The following is a 21,065-nucleotide window of genomic DNA, read 5'->3' as shown; positions in this document are numbered from 1 at the left end:
AAATTGAGCTATGTTCCTTTTACAGCTTTGATGTACTGGAAAGACCATGACAATTTTTGCTCCTTTACCTGACATAAAATACATAGAACCCTGTAGTGTTTGTAAGCAAGCCATAAAAAAGAGGCAGCTCATGACTGTAATATACATTTCAGTCAGCAAATAGCCTTATTTTTTCTAATGAGCATCATGTTTTGCATTTGAAATGCAGTATATTATCTTAATTAATTTATTACATTAATTATAAGATATTAGACGAATGCATGTTTTACTTAATGATCATGAATACATAATTAATACATAAGTAACAAATGAGTATTGATTTGTCACATTCCTTTACAAAAAAATGTTTCTTATGCAGATTCTTTAATGATGTATTTGTAGACTATATTAAATATTCAATTAAAATTACAGGCAAATTATCAGAGAGGACTATGATTACAGATTTACAATTTTCATCAGCATCTGCATATTACATTAGTACAGCAAATTTAACAATTTTAAATTGGGTGTTTTTACGATCCCAGTAACAAATACGGAGCTATTTCAGTTTCATTTTTATACTAGGATTTTTCTCAGTCTGCTAGGAACTTAAAAAAAATCCAAACATTATTCTTGTATAGCTCATCTTATATATGTTACACCTTAAATATTTGTTATGCTCAGTCTTCTAACAGAGTTGATTTGTCCCCCGTTTTGGTGATGTAACATGCTGACAGGGTTTCTGGTTGCAGCCAGTCTCAGCACTGAGAAATGAAATACTCTCTGTATAATGCCATCAAAACTGCTCGGTAGCTGCAGTTCACAGCATCAGTCAAAAGGGAGCACTTTCCATCCACTTTAAAAGCTGCACTCTCCCTCGTCGGCTAGCACCTCTACTACTGTCTCCTCCCGGCGGTGACAGCGCAAAGTGGTGCTTTCTAAAGGGCTTTATATGTGCTAAAGCTTCATTAAAAATGAAGCACCTGTGCCTAGGTTGCCATTTAGAATATGAGTTGACCTCTGTGCACCTCTCCGGCACATGATTTTAACTCCACTTACCGTTGGGCTTGAGAGGGGGAGCCCAGGAGATGTTGAAGGAGTTGGGGGTAAGGGGAGTGATGGTTGGGGCAGAGACCTCTTCAGGGGTGCTCTCCTCAGTACGAGCCACACTGGGAGAGCTGCACGTGCAACCTCCACCTGTACAAGCCTAGAGACATGAGAGCAAGTCAGGGTCAGAGGACTTATTTGTGTTACAGACGTGTGATGTTGCTGCACAGATGAAAACAAACGCACCCATATAAATGTACTGCTGAACAATAATAAAAGCTACAACTGCATTAAATTTTTTTTGAACATCTGAGATTCCAGATGGTATGTTGTGGGAAAAGCATGCATCACTGTGAGGAGAACAGACCACGGCTTTGAAACTGAAATATTTCTGTACGCACAGCTATCTGGATGAAATAGGTAGAGCCGGGGATAAGGTTGCGCAGGGTGTGGTCCTGAAAGAGCTCCGAGCTGTTGTAGACTGCGATGGGCTCCTCTCCATGGGCAGCCAGATACAGGGTGTAGAACTCCAACACCCCATTCACCTCCAGTGGTGCCGACCACCTGGATCACATGGAAGAATGTGGTACTGGGTTAATTTCTGCTCCATCCGTCCATCAACTCCATCCATCTGTCCATCGATCGATTGTCAGTAACCGCTTATCCAATTCAGGGTCACAGTGGTCTGGAACCTATCCTGGATCACAGAGCTTAAAGCAGACACCAATCTGCACCAAGTCAGAGTTTCATTATATTTTTTGCTTAACCGATACCTTTCTCCCTAGCAAGTTACAATTTATTTATGACTAGATCTTTTTTGAGAGCAGTTCAAGTCACGTACCTTATTAAATGGTACCACGTATTAGGGCCTCTCATAGAGGTTAAATGGGCAACCTTGAGGTCCCCCTAGGGTTCCCACTGAGTGTATGAGCATTACAGTAGGGAAAAGGACTACAAAACAGCATGGAATAGGACCAGACACAGTTAATGCAGAGAGACACTCATCACCTCATGCGAAGATGCGCAGACAAGAACTGGAAAACCTGCTGGGTTATGGTTCCACTGGTAAGATGACTTTCTCACAGATATATATAGAACAGAGGATGCTGCTATCTGCAGAGGGATCCAAGAGAACCAGAAAAGGCAGGAGAGCCAAGGGGAGGAAAGGGGAGAGATGCGCAATGTAATACTACCCTATACTTCCCCATAATGTGCCTCCATTGTAAACTTGAGCAGAGAGTGCAGACTGCAGCATTTGTTAATGGTTAACTTTGTGACTTAAACTTGAACAATTTACCCCAAAGAAACAGCAGAAAAACCAGTACCTTTCACATTAATTTAACAATACACAGTACACATATCTACTCGTTATCTGAGCAACTGTAAATTTACAAAACTGCATCTAATCAGATGCATCTATTGATGCTGCATAGATGTGCATAACAAAAAATATAATATGTATACTGTCCTGGTATACAATACAGCAAAGGTCATAGATATGTAGTAATTTACATATTCAATTTATTGTATTTCACCGCTTTCTAAAATTTTACTACGATTAAAAATAATAATAATCATTTCAACCCTCACAGTTTAACCCTCTCAGGACCAAATTAATACTAGCAGTAGGAAAAATCTACCAGCTGATGCTAATTTGCAAAGACTGCCTGGAGAGGGTTAATAACTCCCATCAGCACCTAACTGACGATTTCAAATTGACAGAAATCTACCTGACACCTTCATTTCAGTATAGTATCAAACTGCTAGATTCATCTAGACATAGACATATAGATATGGTTTTGTTTCTGAAAGTTATTTTTTCTTAAAAACAAAGATCACAGACATTAAAATAATGAATGAAATTGCATTAAAAATGTTTCTTGTTCGCAAATTAGACCAACTGCTTTGAAGCGACGCAGAGTTTGATTAAATTTCAACCGTGGTCATTAGTCATTTTATTCTGATGAGCTTTAACTAATCTTATGAATGTAAATGATATTTATGAAAACTGTAATCTTTCATTTAATAGTCAAATGAAGATAATTTACCTTTTAAAATAAGAAAGAAAGGGGTTTTTACAGAAAAAGTTTTACTCCAACAACCATTTATTTAAAGTATAATAAATTATATTAGCTGATATCGGAGTTCAGGTACAGAAAGGTGGAGGGTGGGTTCAGGTGGGTGGGGATTTGCTGATATCTGTGTGCTCATTCCGCAGCTTTGGACCTTACACCTTTTCTCACAGGCAAAATGTGGCACAACAAAAGACTATTGACTGTGTGTGATCTCTCACCCTTCTGCTATTATGAATCTGCTAACAAGGCAATACCTGGCAGGGCCACCATTTCCACAATTACAAGAAGAAGAAAAAGAATGAGATATCAACTGTAATGTCCGCCCACAACACATGCTTCCTCCTTCTTTTCACCCGCCCCAAACAACCCCACCTTCGCCTGCATCTCCTCATGTTAAAATTGAAATATTCTGGGAAATAAAGGCAATAACCATTTTCTCCCACACCGATGAGAACAATAAATAAGACGAGCTTCTGAACAGATGCCGGTGTGCTCCATGAAAAAGGAGATGGGGGATCCATAATGAAGTTATGAAAATCGGTGATGGAACAAATTGGGTCATATACATCTTTTTAATAAATGACTTACAGAGATCACAGACTTCCATTAATACGGAGACAGGACTACGGGACTGGGATTTTAGCAAACTGGGGGCAAGAGCAACCCTAATTGAATGAAGGCTGTTTAGAGAGGTTGCTACATTATGGAAGACGACAGACAGAAGTTATAAAGTAAAATGGTATGAGAAGGAGGACGTGATTTAATCCTTAGCTTTAACGGCACAGGAACCGTGTTGGGCTTGGTGTCAAGTAGGTGTCTCCTTGGATATGTATTCTCCTCATGCCCTTCCCAAACACTTCTTCCTGCGATCAGCAAGAGAAGTACTGATATTTCCTTCCGTGGGGTGGGATGCGGAAAAAACTCCGCCACTCATCAACCCTTCTGTTAGTAGCCTAACAAAGCATATGTGGGTCCGCACCCTTCTTGCTGTGCTGAACTGAGAGGAGGGGAGTTGACTGGGTTTCCTTAAGAAGTCCGAGGAGAAGATAAAGAAACAGACATGGAAAGGACAGCCTCTGTACCTGTCCAGACTCCTCTTGGTATCAGAAGGTCTCAGAGGGTCATGCAGAGGAACAGTGTATTTTTAAAAAAAGACTGGGTGCTGTTGCTATGGGTGCTGTGGATCAGAGCAGAGACACTACCATGGAGTGATGGTCTGACCTTTCAATGTGGTGTGGACCACATATATATGCATGTTACAGTTCAATGAGTATTGCAGTGACAATAACATTTCAGTCAAAGGTATATATTATATTATACTGTATTCTGCATTTTCATTGTCACAGTTCTGAGCTGGTATTCACCATGGCAATGTTCATTTTTACTAACAGTACTATTGTCATTGAAAATAGTTTTATACAGAATGTGAGCCAAGTGATTACTGGCTAACTATCACTAATACTCACACTGATAGTCTCCAAAAGTGACATGATCTGCATTGACACACTTTAATCTAATGAAATAAATGATTTTTGCAAAGTAAAGTTTTTAAGATACGTACTTTAAGTTGAATGCAGAGAACACCTGAAACACCCACTTTTAGGCTTGTGTTTCAAAGTTAGCTCTCCACCTGAATTGATCATATTGAAATACTAAAAAGAATTACAATAACTGGAAACAACACGTATTTTGTGTGACAAAGCATTGTACATGGACTCTCCTTGCAAAGGGCTGCTGATGTGCATGGATAATGGAGAAGGACAGATCTGAGTGCCACTGTCCTCTGTGCAAACAGGGGCCCACGCCTACAGCCTCATTACCCACACTTTTGAAAAGGCACTGTCAAGCAGACGGTGAGCAGTGCCACCTTTTTTTTAGGCTGGAGTCTCATTAGAGAGCAAACGCACGCACCTGTCGGCATATCTGCTGCAAGGACAAAGGGGGGGCTTCTTAATGAGGGAGGAGTATGTGTGTTTAAAACTGAGGAAGAAACCAATCCTGGAGATGAAGGGTTCAGGTTCTCTCAAAACGGAACACCCTGATGCATTTAATCACAATAAATTAAACATCTTTTCTGCTGCTCGTCTGCATATTGCACTAATGCACTCATACAGCCCTTTCACACCTTCGGCGAGGCATCTTTCTGCAACAAATGAAGGGAGGGCTGTGACCTCACTGTACTTACACTTCCATTCAAACAAAATAATATTAAATAACTTATTTTAACCAGTTAATTTAATAATTTTGAACTTAAAAAGTGCTTATAAAGTATACTACTTTTATTTGAATCATATTTAAATGCATTAAACTTCGGCAAGGTACATATCTGTTGCATATCTCTAACAGGCAAAAGAAGGACTGTGACCTCATCTTAAGGCTCAAACGTAAGAGTTCTCTGCTCCCTATTTCCAAAAAACTGCAAACAAATTCAGTATTATTAAATGTACTTATTTGTCACAACACAAGTCAGAGGTTCCATTTTTTCAGATGCTTTAGCCAGAAACTTTGAAATCTTTTATTTTTGATACATTTGTGAACTGTTTATTGTAAACTGCCTGTCAATTGTGAAAGCTGATCTTTGTTCATCCTAATGACATTAAATACAGTACTGTACTTTACTTAGTCTTTATGTAACTATTACCTTCGACTGTCAAAAGCAACAATCGATCCTTACACTGAATCAGGCAGAGAAACAAACACAGCAAATAAAAACAGACTCACTGTACGTAGATGCTGCGAGAGTCCAGCACAGTTAGGGCTGGAGGCTCCACGTGAGTTGGGGGCATCTGGGCAGTGAACAGAAGAACCTGAGAGCTGTTGGAGCAGCCAATAGATGTGCAGGCAGTTAGCAGCAGCCAGTGAGGACTGTGCACCTCTAGACCTGTGAAGGAGACCCAACAATACACCCAGTTACAGCTCATGAAATATGCTCAGTGTACATTGTGATACGTGGAGTTCATTTTTAGCAATTTGTGCTCTGAGGGTAAAAATATGAAGCATCAGTATACACATGTATATGAAGTCAGAACACAGCTGACATTCATTTTGAGCAAAAAACTTTTGCAGGCCTTTACCAGCATGTAGTGAACAATTAAGAAATGGTTGAAAAACAAAATACTAAGGAGCTGGCCTAATATTTCTGCTATAAAATGACCACCTTTATTTAATATTAACTTTATAGCATTCAGTAATTCCATGCTGCACTTTATAACATCAGTTTAAGTATAAAAAAATACATGCTGGGCCAATGAAACAAGACTATGTCATTTTTTTAACAAATTAAGTAATTTTCCAAAATGCTAGTGTGAAACGTGATTAGTCCTAACTGTATCAATTTCAAACAGAAATATTTAAAACTGCCAGCAAAGTGTGCCTTAATGTGTTTAAAAACTGTAAATCATCACTTCACCAGCAGTCCTGTATGGACTCTATTTTAGTTTCAAATTTACACCGCTAACTTCATTTCAGTAACGTAATACAGTATCTTTACTTCATTGGTAATCATATCAATAAAATCACTGAAGAACACTTTCATGGAATTCACTATAAATCCAATATTAATCCGTGAAATTTTGCAAAGAAATTTCAAACAGAAACAGAAATTGCAGTATAACTCATATTTTTGGTGTATCTGTGTGATTACTTAAAGTCAGTTACTTATAACATGGTGAATGTTTCATAAAAACAGCTGCACGATTTCAGGAGTCCCAAACATGCGCGCACACACACACAGTCTGAAACCGCTTGTCCCAAGCAGGGGTCGTGGCAAACTAGAGTCTAACCTGGTAACACAGGGTGCAAGGCTGGAGGAGGGAGGGGACACACCCAGGACAGGACGCCAAGGCACCCCAAGCAGCACTCGAAGCTCAGACCCGCCAGAGAGCTGGACCCAGCCAAGCCCGCTGCATCACCGCACCCCCCCCATGAGTTCCAAATGTTTTCATGTATTGAGTGTGCAGCAAAGATGGTGAAGATAATGCTAACCTCTTGCCTACTACTGACACTGAGCTGGTGCTAGAGTCACCTGTCACTGTCCCCTCTCTCTGAACAAGCCTTCCATTTTGGTGGGCTCATTTATTAATGATTAATATTTAGAGGCCAACTTTGAAACATACTGTGGAAGGGATAGTTTTGGAAGGGCATTCTCAACAGGTATAGAGCCTTTTTCTCCTTGAAGATCTTGAAAGCAGTTTACTGTCGAAGTAAGGAGAAGGGGGCTGGGGGATGGAAGAGAATCCAAAAATCACAGCAGGGGCTGGTGTGAAGCTGAGCATAGATATCTTGAGAGAAATTGAAATATCTGCGTTTGAATATCAAGACCGAGTGCAAGGGAAAGTAGATGCTGTGCTGTACCTACATCTGGCCGTTTGTCATCTCCGAGCCAACATGGAACATGTTATTCCTTTTTGGTGGATGAAAAGTGACAGGCATCTCCATGGTGCACCATGTGAAATATCTCTTTCAATGCCAATAGGATGCAACTGAGAACTTCTCTGGGGCTCTGGTGTAATACATGTGCACCAAGCCACAATGGGAAAACTTCTTGGAAAATTCGATAACTGGAGCAGCATGTGAGGCAAAGAGTTTGTGTGTGTGTGTGAGAGGAAGACCTGCTGATACAGAGTTCAAGATGGAAAAGGCAATGCTACACATTCTCGAGGTCCTATTTTCAATGACGCTCTGGTGTTTACTAGATTTCCCTCCAGACAATAACATTCTCAGTGAAAGCTACTTTGATTTCAAGTTATTTGTGCAAAAAGAACCATGCTGGGGAGCACTAAAAAAGGAAATGGATCATCATAAGGTGCTTAAGAAACAGATCAGCAAGCCTCATCTTCTAGAAATGCTTCACAAAAAATTGCACCCCAAACGTGTAGGTAGCCCACTGATTGCTGTCAGACATGCTACAATTTTCAATACAGGGAATGAATGATGCCCTGTTTTCTCATTGACTTTCTGCCATTGCTGGAAAATTTCAATTGATCTTCTTTTTTTAACAACATAAAGAGTAGAATGCTTAAAGGCCATGGTTCTTTTTTCCCTGAATCAAATAGATAAGTCATATGTACATTAAAGCAAGATTTTAATGTCCACAGACTCATTTGAGTAACATGTCAATCAGAGAACATACGGCAAGCCAGTTGTATGAAAAACTTCTACATAGCAACGTACAAGTAAACATCCATATCAGACTGGAAAGTTCCCACAATATATCAAATGTGTCAGTGGTCGAATGTACAGTACAGTATGATCCAGTTCAATACTCTCAGTTCTTACAGGACACTGAACCTGTCCTGAAACAACTTTTTAATAATGACACAAAAAATGCATCAAAATTAACACACAAGTGTGAAGTGCATCACACTAGAAAGCATGACATTACCTGTAAATGTTTGTTTACCTTCTTACAACATAAGATGTTAAGTAAAAATCTTGTGCAGTTCCTTGTCTATTTTTATGTTTTAAACTGAAGTTTGACAAAACATGTTTTCTTTTCTCTTTATATGTATTAATACAGGAGAAAAATATCACAAAACCTCATACCTTTCATTGAATAAGTGTGCATTACAGTTTGTGAAATATCATGTCAATGGGATAAACAGCATGAAAGATATCAAACCAGTGAAGAAAGATCAGTCTGACATAAAGGGCTAATCTATGCAAACTGATGATTACAACTGAAACCTACATAAACATGCAACCCAAACAAACTGAGCCAGTTTCAGATCCACATCCAAACCTGAATTCCAGGAACTGTAAGGCACTGACACTACCTGCTGAACCACTGTGTCACCCCGTGACATTGATGGACATGTCATCAAGTTGACACCCACTCTTAGAAACCAGTCAGGTGGTTTGCAAGGCAAGGGAGGAATAAAAGTGGTCTGCCAGTGCCTTCTTAAGTGTTAGTGTGGTGGGTGCAACCAATGGGTGAAACATGTAAACTCTTCAACTCCTGAGCAGGACTCAAGTCCCACACCAACTGAGCAGTAAGGGACCAGCTTAATCTGCTGTGTTATACACTTATTTGCACCTGGACATGAATTTCTTAATTTCTAGTGATTATAGCAATGTCACAAACAGCTGTAAAGTCTTGCTTCTGTTAGATGTTACTACTGGCGCTATTTTTCCATGAGGAATGTCCAGGAGGGGTGGGCAGCCACTGGCACTGGGACCCTCAGAGGTTTATTTTTCTCCCTTGTTATTTGGTTGGGAGTTTTGTTTTCATTTCCTCTGTAGCCAGTTGACTTACTTTATTGCTTTAGTAATTAGTATAGTTCTTACAGTCATTTAATATATATCTGTCATGTTTTCCTCTCAGAATTCAGACACTGGACCCAAGTGTGGGGCTCGGGATGTTTTAATTAAGGGAAATCCAAAACTCGTTGTCCAAAAAACAGGCAGGGGTCACCGAGGCGCGAACGTAGGCAAAAATGAGAATCCGAAAGACATAATCCACAAAGACAGGCAGAAGGTCGAGAAGATACCGGGAAGACTTGAAGGCACGGGAGAAGGGTTTGGGAACAAGGGCCAGGAGATCGGGAAACAAGGGTGAGAAGGAGAGCAGATGCAACACACACAGGCGACTAGCAAGGCTGAACTAAAGTTCCGCGTCCTGCCGAGCTTGGAGCTCCTCTTTATTTGAGCGTCTCATGATCCGACGCAGGTGTTCCCCATTGTGTGGAAGCGGAAAGTGTGACAATAGCTAATATTTTATTTCTGTTGGTACAATGTGTCAGCGTGTGTGAGAGTTACCGTGTGAAAAGAGCACTCTTTAACAAATAAACAGAAATTTATTAAAATCTGATGTGAGTTTTTACTTTATTAGTCTGGAGTAAACAAACCCATCTTAGCCTTTTTAAAAATCAACCTTTCAGGTCGTAATTTAAGAATAATATAAGGTTCTGTAAAAATCAGAGATATACCTATAATAAATAGAAATACACTGTAAAACTTGCATTTTTATTAACTCTGAGCTAAAATAAAAGCTAATTAAATATAACTGCAAATAAAAATATTTTGTTTCCACAAATAGATGTTCAATCCCAGCTCTTGCCCTGTGCAACATGTAGTATCTTGTTAGCGATCACAAACACCTAACCATCAGAGATGACTTGTTTCACAGTGGAAGCCAGTTGGGCCCTTTCTTCTTTGCTGCTCTTATCTGCCAGCTAATGTCTGTTTGTGGAAATGCAGGTGATGTTCACTGTGCTACAAGCTAATTCTTGAAAATGCATAGTGAAGTAATTACAAGTTAAAACAAATAAATTTTGAAAACAAAGTTCTTTGAAAATGTGCAACACAAATGTTGGCAACACAAGAGCTACACAAAGTTTAAAGTAACATGAAACAATATCGCCACATTGGTGTACACAACAAGCTTGAAGGATGTAGTCAGTCAGACAGTCAGAACAAAGTAGAAGAAAATTATGCCATGTTTCTGAGCCTGTATTTATGGGAAGTTGCACAGAAATGCACAGTGAATCACAGTGAAACACCTATTCCTTCCACTGCTGCTGATTTCAAAAATCTTAAGGAAAACCACTTTATTACACACACTTTCAGAACCGCTTGTCCCATACAAGGTCACGGGGAACCGAAGCCTACCCGGTAACACAGGGCGTAAGGCCAGAGGGGGAGGGGACACACCCAGGACGGGACGCCAGTTCGTCGCAAGGCACCCCAAGCGGGACTCGAACCCCAGACCCACCGGAAAGCAGGACCGTGGTCCAACCCACTGCACCACCGCACCACCGCACCCCCTTCACTTTATTACACACACACACACACACACACTTTCAGAACCGCTAGTCCCATACAAGGTCACGAGGAACCGAAGCCTACCCGGTAACACAGGGCGTAAGGCCAGAGGGGGAGGGGACACACCCAGGACGGGACGCCAGTCCATCACAAGGCACCCCAAGCGGGACTCGAACCCCAGACCCACTGGAGAGCAGGACTGTGGCCCAACCCACTGCGCCACCACACCCCATCTCACTTTATTACATTTTTATTATGTTTAAAATTTTCACATTGTATGATGTAGTGCATTTTGTTAAAAATTATAATTCCGCACTATCTCATTTACGTAAGCAGTATACTAATTGCTAATGTTTACTTCTGAAAGAATTTCACCAGAAACACTTCATGAACCACATCTGAGGAAAGAACCTTTGATAGATAATCTTTCTGTTTTCGTTAGCACTTTCCATTAATGGAAAATTAGTATCAGTGACTCATTTAATCTGCTGTTGTAGGACTTGTGCAATACATGTAAAATAACACTCCGCATAGTACTGTGCTTAAGAACTTCATTTTACATTTGTTCTTTTAAGATACCAACATGTTACCAGTATCAGAGTCCCACAGATCATAGCAGTTATTAAATTCTTTTCTGCATTTATATTATTTACTGTAAAACAAAATCATGCTGACTGACATGGTATTTTATCCTCTGTTTGAAGCAGTTTTTTGTCTCTCATAGAGATATTTTCTGGAGCAATCCTAATCTCTTTTAAATGCTAATTTTAATTTAGCATTCTTTCTCTGTGTTTCCGACTTTAATCAAGTGTGCATCTATTTACAATGACAGCAGACATGTGGCAACCAACAAAGAGATACACTCTCACACAAAACAAAGAATTTTGACACAAACCCCAAGGAGAAGTAATCTGTGTGAACACTGTGCTTTTCAAGGACTGACCCTGTTGTACTGCAGCTGATCAAGTGAAAAAGTATTTAACCCCTTTTAAATTTTATGTATTTTTGCAGTTGTTTGGCATTACATTTGATAACTTTTTTCCAGTTCTAGTTTAAAAAAAGTGCTGTTTTCATAACATTTTCTTGCTGAACTGTGCAATTACAGAATCAGAAAAGTAATTGCCTCTAACTTTACTTGGCCTAATTAAGGGGATAATTAGTCAGCTGTTTGAGTACAATAAGGCATGATTTTGACAAACTCTGTTCAATAAGGAGGAAGTGAAGCCATCAGCCCATGAGCTGCAGCTGAAGCGCATACAAGCAATAGAAAATCAAAATGGCTAAAAAAGAAAATTAAAGTTATATAATGGTCTATAGCCTTGACCTGAAACTGAGGAGATGTGGGAAGACCTGTTCATGCTTGAAGACCTGCAAATGTTGCTGAAATTAAATAGTTCTAGGTGGAAGAGTGGGCCAAACTTCTTCCAAAGTGACCCCGGTCAGCTACTACAGGAAGCGTTCTACTGCTGTCATTGCAAGTAAATGTGGTACAACCAGTTATTGACTATCAAGGGGCAATTACTTTGTTCTACCTATGAGTTCACATTCACTTCCACACCAAGGAAGTGACATAAATACAATGCTGGTGTCATTTTTCTGTTTCACAATCTATTGATAGACTGCTGGAACTGAATTAAAAAAGTCATCAAAAAGATGTAAAAATAGTGAAAATTAAAAAGGGGGCAAACACTTTTCAGAAATGTATTATTTTGTATCGTTAAAAGAAGATTTACATCTAGCTTTCCTATGTTTGCCAGACTATGTTATAAATAAAAATTAATTTGTTAAATTATACACAACTATGGGAAAGGTAAACAGTTTATATTTTAAAGCTATGAAAATTCCCCACATTGTTCCTTAAGAAAAAAGGCTGCCTACAGTGGACAGGGTGCTCACCTGTGATGTTGAATACCATATCATTGCCTGTGTAGACGAGGTCGTTGTCCTTGTAAAGGAGGTACTGTGTGATGATCCCATTGGGCCTTTGAGGAGCATGCCAGTACACAGACAGAGAGTTTGGGTATGAAACTGCATAGGGGGGAGTCACCTCATCAGGAGCTGAGGGACAATAAAAAAAACAGCAAGCAATCAAAGCAAGAAGAAAGACAATGAATTTCTGAGGCAGATTTATTGGGCATACGTTGTGCATATTTTATTAACAGTTGGGGGGGATCTTTAGTATTTGACAACAGTTTAGGCATGTCTTCATTTTAAAGGCAAAATGACCTTCCCCTTAGCTTGGTTTGAAACCACTGCAACATGTAATGAGTGATGCTGTCAGAGTACTTCTTAAGTCTTATCTTTTTGTTATTTTTCAATGAGTAGGGATCAAACAGCTCTAAACAGTCCATATTAGCTATTTATACACATACACAGTCTCTTAGGAGGTAAAAGCACACCGTTTTATGCGCTCTGGTTTTTATTCTCGAGATATCCTCAGATGCATTTCATGCAACTGTGAAATATAATCCTGCTCTTCTGACAGCAGGAAACATCCTTCTTTTGCAAAGATATATTGTACTAGATAGAGACATGTTTGCCATGCAACCTAGCATTCACTCTTTGCTGAAAGTCATTTTCAATTCACTTTGAAATGTTGTTTGTACACTATATGCACTTCCCATTGTCATTGGTTTTCAAAACCTCTGAAATGTTAACAATATGTAAAAGGATTTTTTGGACCATGCAATTAAACATGTGATGAAATGCTTCACATGGTAGGCTCTGAGTATTTTGTATATAGGGAAATAGCAGAACTAGACGAATAAGAGGATGCAAAAGACAGAACTACTCCCCTTGATCACATTAACCTAACGAGAGCTGTTAAAGAAGGCTGTAATAAGGATTGTCATTTCAGAAGTTTTTTGACAGAGACATGCAAAACAAGCTTTTTCAGAGTGTGTCAGAGAACAACTTTTAAATATCAGAATCCTCAAGTCGATACCATAATCTCACTTTTTGCAATCACATCCACTTCAAATAGATTTTTTTTTAAACTCCACAATGACCCCTAATGTCATATTATCCCTTAAACAGGCCTATTTAGCTCAAAATAGATTAATGTTCAGGAGAAGAATCTGTTGGCATTTTCTTTTCAGAGCTCCTTGTTGAGGAGAGAGCATTCCTACAATTTTGCCCCTGCAGAACTAATTTCATTCGCAAAAGACACCTTAAAGTCTTAAATGCATCAGACAGGAATGATAATTGCCACTGACAATTAATCTGTCTTTATTCAGCTATTGTTTCATGCCAGTGTGTTAAGGTCACAGTATTTTGTTCCACACTGACAGAGTAGGGATACTGGTTCCTTTTGCATGAAGGTAGACAGATGACAAAAAGGAAGATGGCAGACAATTTCTGCTGTTCTGCAAGTGAGTCTCCACCGCTACCACAGCAGAGTGGCAGCACCAGTAGTTTAAACAGGGACCATGGAAATGAAGCGTTTGATTCTCAATTTCATACTTTGCAATACAATCAATTCTTTTTAGCCAGACTGTCTCTGGATTTACTTCTGTGTTGTGGTAAAACGAAGAAGCTTTCATTAATCTTTCAGATGCCTCTCGTTAATGACAAGGCTCTTGCATGAACAATGTAACAGCAATTAAAAAGCCCATTAATCTGCATTACAGCTATTAAAGATGCATGTCATTAAAGGGTATGGAGCTTGATTCATTTTCAACACACCCCCACCAAACCATACAACCCCCCCAAGCCCTCTATCCCAAAAAGGCACAATTAAACACTGGCTTTGTCTTCAGATTAGTTTGGAGTTTTTTGGCAAATGGCCTGGTTCCACATGAGCCTCACTCTGTTTTTACAATTCAACAGAGAAAACATGTGAGTAGGGACCTTCCATCCAACTTTACCCTCTTGTGGCGTGGTGATGTCCCTGCCGTCATGGCTCTCCGTGCAACCGGTCCGAGTACATGCTGTTAGGGTGATGCTGTAGTTTGTGAAGGGGGCCAGCCCACTCAAACTGCCTGAGACAGGGCGGACAAGAGGTTATGTTGAAACCGACTTTTGACAGAACATCAGGACTATTCCAAGACAGAACAATTTAGCAATTATTGGTATTAGGTCAAAGTATCTCAGTGTCCAATAAAAAATATTAGTTATTCAATGGAAAAGTAGATAAGGCACCATGCACAGGCATGATGTGATGCTGTTTCACAGATTTGGTGCCACAGAACTTCCCTTTGCTTTATCACTATTCTTACATTGCTTTTGATTATTCTAATGCTATATTCTTAATCAATTACACTTCCTCTGTATGTTATTCACATGTACTAGAATTTAGTTAATTTATATTTCTTTAAATTTTGAAGTTGCAATGCATACAGTAAACTTTATTTCACCCGATACAGCAGTGTAAATGACAGCAGGAGGAAAAAAAGAGGTTCCTTGAATGACTGCAGTAAAGAAAACAATTCTTTCCTTTCTCATTTAGTGCCCAGGCTCAAGGCATTCATTTTCATCTTGAGTCATGATACCCCCATATAAATAGCACACTATTAATAGCCCAGACCATAAATTAAGAGAAGGGGCCTCCAAAATGCACGCCTTTTAATTAATTTTTACAGTTTAAAACCAGGATTTATTTATTAATTTTTCATCCAAAATAAAGGCAACCCTTTAATGAGGGAGGGTGTCTGAGTGGCTTCTTGGCCCCCTTCCATTGTAATCTCCTCTCCTTCGTTATGTTAATCTGTGGGCGGACAGATTGCTGTCAGCGCTGCAGTGGCTACAGTTCTAGGGAAGGTAAACACCTTGGCCGGGCTGTAATTGGCCAGGTGTCTGTCTCTCTCGCTCTCTCTATTTTTTTATTCCCATCTTTTTAATTCAATTAAAGCCCAGCCTGCTCCATTCTCATTACCCACTCATTTGTTTTCATGTTTTTTTTTTTTTAAATTGCTCACAGTGTAATTTTGCATTTTGGTGTCAGGGCCAACATAAATTAGACGGCTGGTTGTCATTCTGTTTTAGCGTCCGCCAAGACGGAGTGATCTTCATATTGGCCCAAAGGTACAGCATCCATCTGAAGTGCACCAGAATACAGAGCAATAATGGGAACATCATTTTTTGTAGGCCAAATCACATTTATTTCAGGTTGTTCAACATTTTTGCCAAAGCTAATTTGTCTTGTCATGTTTAGCGATAAGGTCTAACCATTTTGTATTTTGACAAATTCATGGGAAACTTGCTTCTCAAGGTCTTAAAGAATCTGCACTTTCTTGAAAACAGAGGGAGATATTATACTATAAGCTACATAAAGTTCCCAGTATTACATCCCTTTGAAATACCAACTAGCAAGGCAATAAAATATAAAGTGAAGAACAAACAGTATTGTGTGGTCTGTTATATCAAATGTAACAATAAACACAGTATTCATTTTATGAGTTTTTCTAAAACTCAAATCTTGCAAAACTGGAAAGTTTTGTCAAACCACTGCAATAACATTATGAATCCCTTAAACTTTTACTGTTCCTATTTTCCTCACAAAAAACCATCATATAAAACTAAAAAAAAAAAAATTCATATCCACGGTTCTAGTTCTATTTATTTCCTACCCAAGTTCTGTAAATTGTATGTAAAGACCAAGCAGAACATCCAAAAAATGACACATTACATCCCTATAGAGGTGTCTGCTGGAATGTGCTGGGTGTGCTCAGCTGTCTGGCCATGACCTTCCTTACCTAAAAAACCAGAAAGGTGTGCATGTATCGCCAGAGCAGTCCTTACCGGTCACTTGCTCAGCGTGCAAGAAGACGGCACTGATTGGGGCCACTGAGGGATCGTCTCGATTGTACGCTTTCACGATGTACTTCTCAATTACACCCCTGACCCCGACGGGCTCGTCCCAGCTCACCTCGGCGCTGTAACCATTTACACACACAACTCTGGTGGGAATCAGCACACTTTGTGGAGCTATATGAGGATAATATGACAAGAGAAGTGGAGGTAGAGAGAGAGAGACAGAAAGAGCAAAAGAGAGAGAGAGCGAGTCAGCCCAAAGAAAAGCAGTGCACATATTCTTCACTTTTAATAGACACAGTAAATCATATCTAACCATTAGCATAAATACAATTTATTAGAGTTGTAACTTCTTCAGCACTGATTTAATATGACTGTACATCTTATACCATTCATCCTAGGCTATATTTCAAATCGATCAAGCATTCTGCCTCTTGCTGGACTGGTTCATCCATATTAACCATATTAATTATAGTTTCAAATTCAGGCAGCAATGCTTTCTTGTCCTGTGGTGTGATTCAACAAAGGTGTAAGTTTTGCTTCTGAAAGGACTTTACTGTAAAAAATGTACATAAATTCTGTTCCTAAACTCCACATGAACACTTAAATACATTGTTTTTATTTTATTATGTAAGATCATTTACTTTCTGTTCACAACAACAATAGAAAAACTGCAGCAATGGGTAGGGTCAAAGTACTATGACTGGTGCCTCAAGTGACCATATATTGTTCTAAATGGGACATGGCACAACTGTGGCTTCTAGTTTTTACTTTTTTAGATTGACTGATGGAATGAGGGAAAAAAATATGACAATACTGTAACATAAGTTCTTCCTGTTTTACTGTCTGTATGTACTTGCCATCGACTCAACACTGACTCACAAGAACCACTTGGATGGTCTTCATGGAAAGGGAGGAAAGGAAGTGGTTTGCCATTGCCTTCTTCTGTGCATGTTTGGGGGATTCACGGGGAAAAACATGCAAACACTGCACACCCTGTGTAGGACTCAAACCCCACACCTACCAAGCGACTCAGGAGTTAGGAGGCACTAGCATTACTCGCTGTGCTATTGAGTCCCTTTTCATTGTATATTATTCCATGATTAATGAAAGTCTGTAAGTTGTTGGATAAATATAAATTATCTAAAAACCATCAAAAATAAAATACGTAAATTCTTAATATTAGCAGAAAATATTAAAATGAAATTGTCAATTTCATATTTAACGTAATCTGGACAGAGGAAAAAAAGAAAACCAAAATGTCCTTACATAGTCCAAATGTCTATAACATAAATACTTGGGGATACAAGGTATGCAATGGCATTACTTTAATTTACTTACAAGTCTTTTAAGACTTCGGAAATGCTATAGCTGGTATGTAATGCTAGTCAAAATCAGCAAAGGAAAACAAGCACTCAACATTACTATTTATTACTGCTGTGTTTTAAAATGCACACACTGGAGACGCAGAAAAGCCAAACTGAGACAGCTGTGATACAAAACTGGTCTCTTGCTAAAGTTTAGAACCAAAACTGTGTGGTTTGAAGGTTGTGTAACTTTGGGAAGACCATCCCCCACCCTGGCTCCAGTCTGACCAGCTGTCCCATTCATCTCTGAGGAATCACACCTCCATTTATAATAAGCCGCTGCCTTTTTGATGCGGAATGTTACCGTGAGGAGCACGATAAGATATCACCCACCGGCATCTCATCTTCTTGACTGTTACATATATTGTGCAGATAAGAGTGAAATGGGATGGCTGAGAACTATGATGCAAACAAATAGCATTATACAGTACTATCATGAACAGCTGTGGTATACCGTCTCAAGACTTTCCTGTGCTGTGGATCCAGGGTGTCTTCACCTGACATACTGCTTCACCCCTGCCCCAGATCCACAGAGCTTACCCTCCTCTCTACTGCGGCCTCGTGCCCAGGGTCCTGAGGTCCAGCCTCCCTCTCCAGATGCCAGCACTCTGTACAGGTACTCTAGAAACAAAAGCACAGCAGTGTACAGATCCCCTCAGTGGTGCTAGCTTCCAGTGGAAGGTCTGTGGTCTTCTCATTTATGCAAGGCTACAGACATTTAGGCAGCTGCTGCCTAGAACTAAAAAGCAACCTACAATTATGCAGATGGACACGCAATCATTTGATATATAATCTGACAGCAATGACCACTGAATACAGAACAGATTGATATGCTTATTACAGACGTTAGATTTGGGCCTCCACTGTTAATGTTAGCAGGGAGCAAAAAGAGACTGCAAAGATTGTCTTTTCACACTCTCACAGTAATGGTGATGAAAGGGCTGCCGGTGTGAGTGCGACACTTCCTTGCTCTTGCAGTTACGGACCTGTTGGAATCTAGTGGGTTGCTAAACGTGCCTATTCAATTTTCCCTGGACAGGTGCAGATACACAACAAGAGAAATTGAAAGAAACCTGCTTGCAAAATGTGGCATGTATGTTTGCACAGACTATTGTAAGGATACTATTCCGTCAAACAGAAAAAAAACACATGCCCCCATTTATGCCAAGTAATTTGATATTTGATATGGGCATTACCTGTGAAGGGCTGCACTCTGCCATCCTCGATCCGCCTGTCATTACCAGTGTACACCAGGACGGAGTCGTTTCCCCGACAGTGAACAGCCGTGCTAGTTGACAGGCACCCATCCAGATTGACTCTGACGGCATGACTGAACATGGCGGCCAGACTCATGGCAGGCCCCCGAGCAAGTCGGACACCCCTTACACAGCCCCCAAAACCTGCCAAATGGGAGAGAATGAGTGTCATGTCGTGTCTTGGACTCCTGTGCTATGGATCTCTGGGGTCCTGCTGCAGTCCCATAATGTTATGGTGTCAGGTGGGGGAAAAGGAATCATAGAGTATCATATACACTGATACATATCACTCTGACCTTCACACCTGGATCTCATACTGACCTAATGAATCCCTCACCAATACCAGTCACATGTACAGTGTTTTCAATATATATTTTACTTTTCATTAGAGAAATTATAAGACCATCTCCATGACATGTAAACCTTTGTGTACTAACATTTGCCTGCATATGAAACAACATCAAAACCATTATCACATCAACTGCATATTTTAATGAATTTTCCACCTACAAGGAAGATGTTCTTTAGCAATGAATTCTCACTTAGTAAAGCTATTAAGAGATAAAAGTACAAAGGAATAGAGTCATAAAAGCGAATCTCACCCTGCAAAAGGCCAAAGCGACGGGGGACTGTGCTTTCCAACCTGTCAGGAACACCTCCGAGGTACAGAGGAGAGCTCACCACAAGCTCCCCACTATCCCCTCCGGGCAGCTGCTCAGACAGCCCATTCATGGTGGCAGCAACCAAGGCTCCCTGCTTGAGCAGGGAGACGCTATTCCAGCCGCCATTGCAGTAGGACAGGCCAACCCAGAGATTCACCTGGGCCTCACCTCCAGCCCACCGCAGCGTCCACGAGAGTGTCCCACCTTGTAGTTTGGCCTGGGAAAACACCAGATGTCAGTACTGCTAACTTTCTTTACTCAAATTTTCAGTAAATTACTGATTGAATGAATAGCGTAATTTGTTTCATAATCCTACTATAATAGAGAATTATATTCCATTTTCAGTTATTTTGTCTAACCGTCCTTTCTGCTTATTTAATCAGATCATATGCTTACCAAGACATAGTCATCCCCCTCTGTGTCATATGCAAACAACAACAGAGCATTCAGCTGGTCGGATTTGAATTCAAAGGAAATCTCAAAATTCTCTCCTCCGGAGAACACAGAAGGTTGAAGCTGCAGGAATCCTGGTGGAATGGTGATGTTAAAATGCAACAATGATAAACTGCATATACCCAGGTAAGTAATCTGCAATAAAGTAAAAGACAATGTTCTGTATAGACAAGGTAACAGGTAGTGTAGTAATTTAATGACAATGACTTGCAACCCAAAAGCTGCCGGTTCAGGTCCTTGGCAAGAGTAGTGCTCTTGAACAAGGTACTTTGCCTAAAACTGCACCAGTAAAAATATACAGCTGCATAAAGGAGTGAAACTGTAGCATTAAAAATAATACATATCAATCAGTTGATTTTAAAGAGTCCTGCATTGAAAACTGTAAAAGGCTGGAGGAGAAACAAGTTACAGGTAAGACGTGGTTTGCACCTTGTCCTAGAAAGTGTGCCCCTTCCTCCGTGAGTGCAGGGCAGCCCTCCCAGCTATGGTAGGCCTCAATGCTTTCCTGTGCTGCATCCCAGTCCAAAGGCTCCCACACCTCAGTGGGGCTATCACTCCTCTTCACCAGCAGATCTTTCAGGCAGCCACAGAAGCCCCGTTGCACCAGCCTGGCATTCCCTGGCAAAAGATGGGCATTAACTAACTATGTCACAGCGACACATACCCATCATTATCTCCACTAGGACAATTTGTCAGAGAACTTGGTGAGTGAAC

The 21,065-nt window shown here is 40.1% G+C and overlaps 1 protein-coding gene across 1 annotated transcript in view; it reads right to left on the bottom strand.

Annotated features, from left to right (window-relative positions):
• The window catches only part of ush2a (Usher syndrome 2A (autosomal recessive, mild)), a 195,942-nt gene that overhangs the window by 101,551 nt on the left and 73,326 nt on the right, over nucleotides 1–21,065 (bottom strand). Inside the window, exons 24-34 of the mRNA XM_018726893.2 lie at nucleotides 20,781–20,969; nucleotides 20,295–20,425; nucleotides 19,839–20,115; nucleotides 19,177–19,380; nucleotides 18,521–18,601; nucleotides 16,602–16,787; nucleotides 14,729–14,842; nucleotides 12,759–12,920; nucleotides 5,823–5,982; nucleotides 1,428–1,590; nucleotides 1,039–1,186 (exon numbers count right to left, since the gene is read on the bottom strand). Coding sequence (XP_018582409.2) covers nucleotides 1,039–1,186; nucleotides 1,428–1,590; nucleotides 5,823–5,982; nucleotides 12,759–12,920; nucleotides 14,729–14,842; nucleotides 16,602–16,787; nucleotides 18,521–18,601; nucleotides 19,177–19,380; nucleotides 19,839–20,115; nucleotides 20,295–20,425; nucleotides 20,781–20,969 — 1,815 coding nt within the window. The remainder of the gene's footprint in view (nucleotides 1–1,038; nucleotides 1,187–1,427; nucleotides 1,591–5,822; nucleotides 5,983–12,758; nucleotides 12,921–14,728; nucleotides 14,843–16,601; nucleotides 16,788–18,520; nucleotides 18,602–19,176; nucleotides 19,381–19,838; nucleotides 20,116–20,294; nucleotides 20,426–20,780; nucleotides 20,970–21,065) is intronic.

Source organism: Scleropages formosus, chromosome 15 (assembly GCF_900964775.1).
Source record: "Scleropages formosus chromosome 15, fSclFor1.1, whole genome shotgun sequence".
NCBI lineage: Eukaryota > Metazoa > Chordata > Actinopteri > Osteoglossiformes > Osteoglossidae > Scleropages > Scleropages formosus.
The sequence above is the reverse complement of the archived record's forward strand: the minus strand, read 5'-3'. Positions and strand labels throughout refer to the sequence as shown.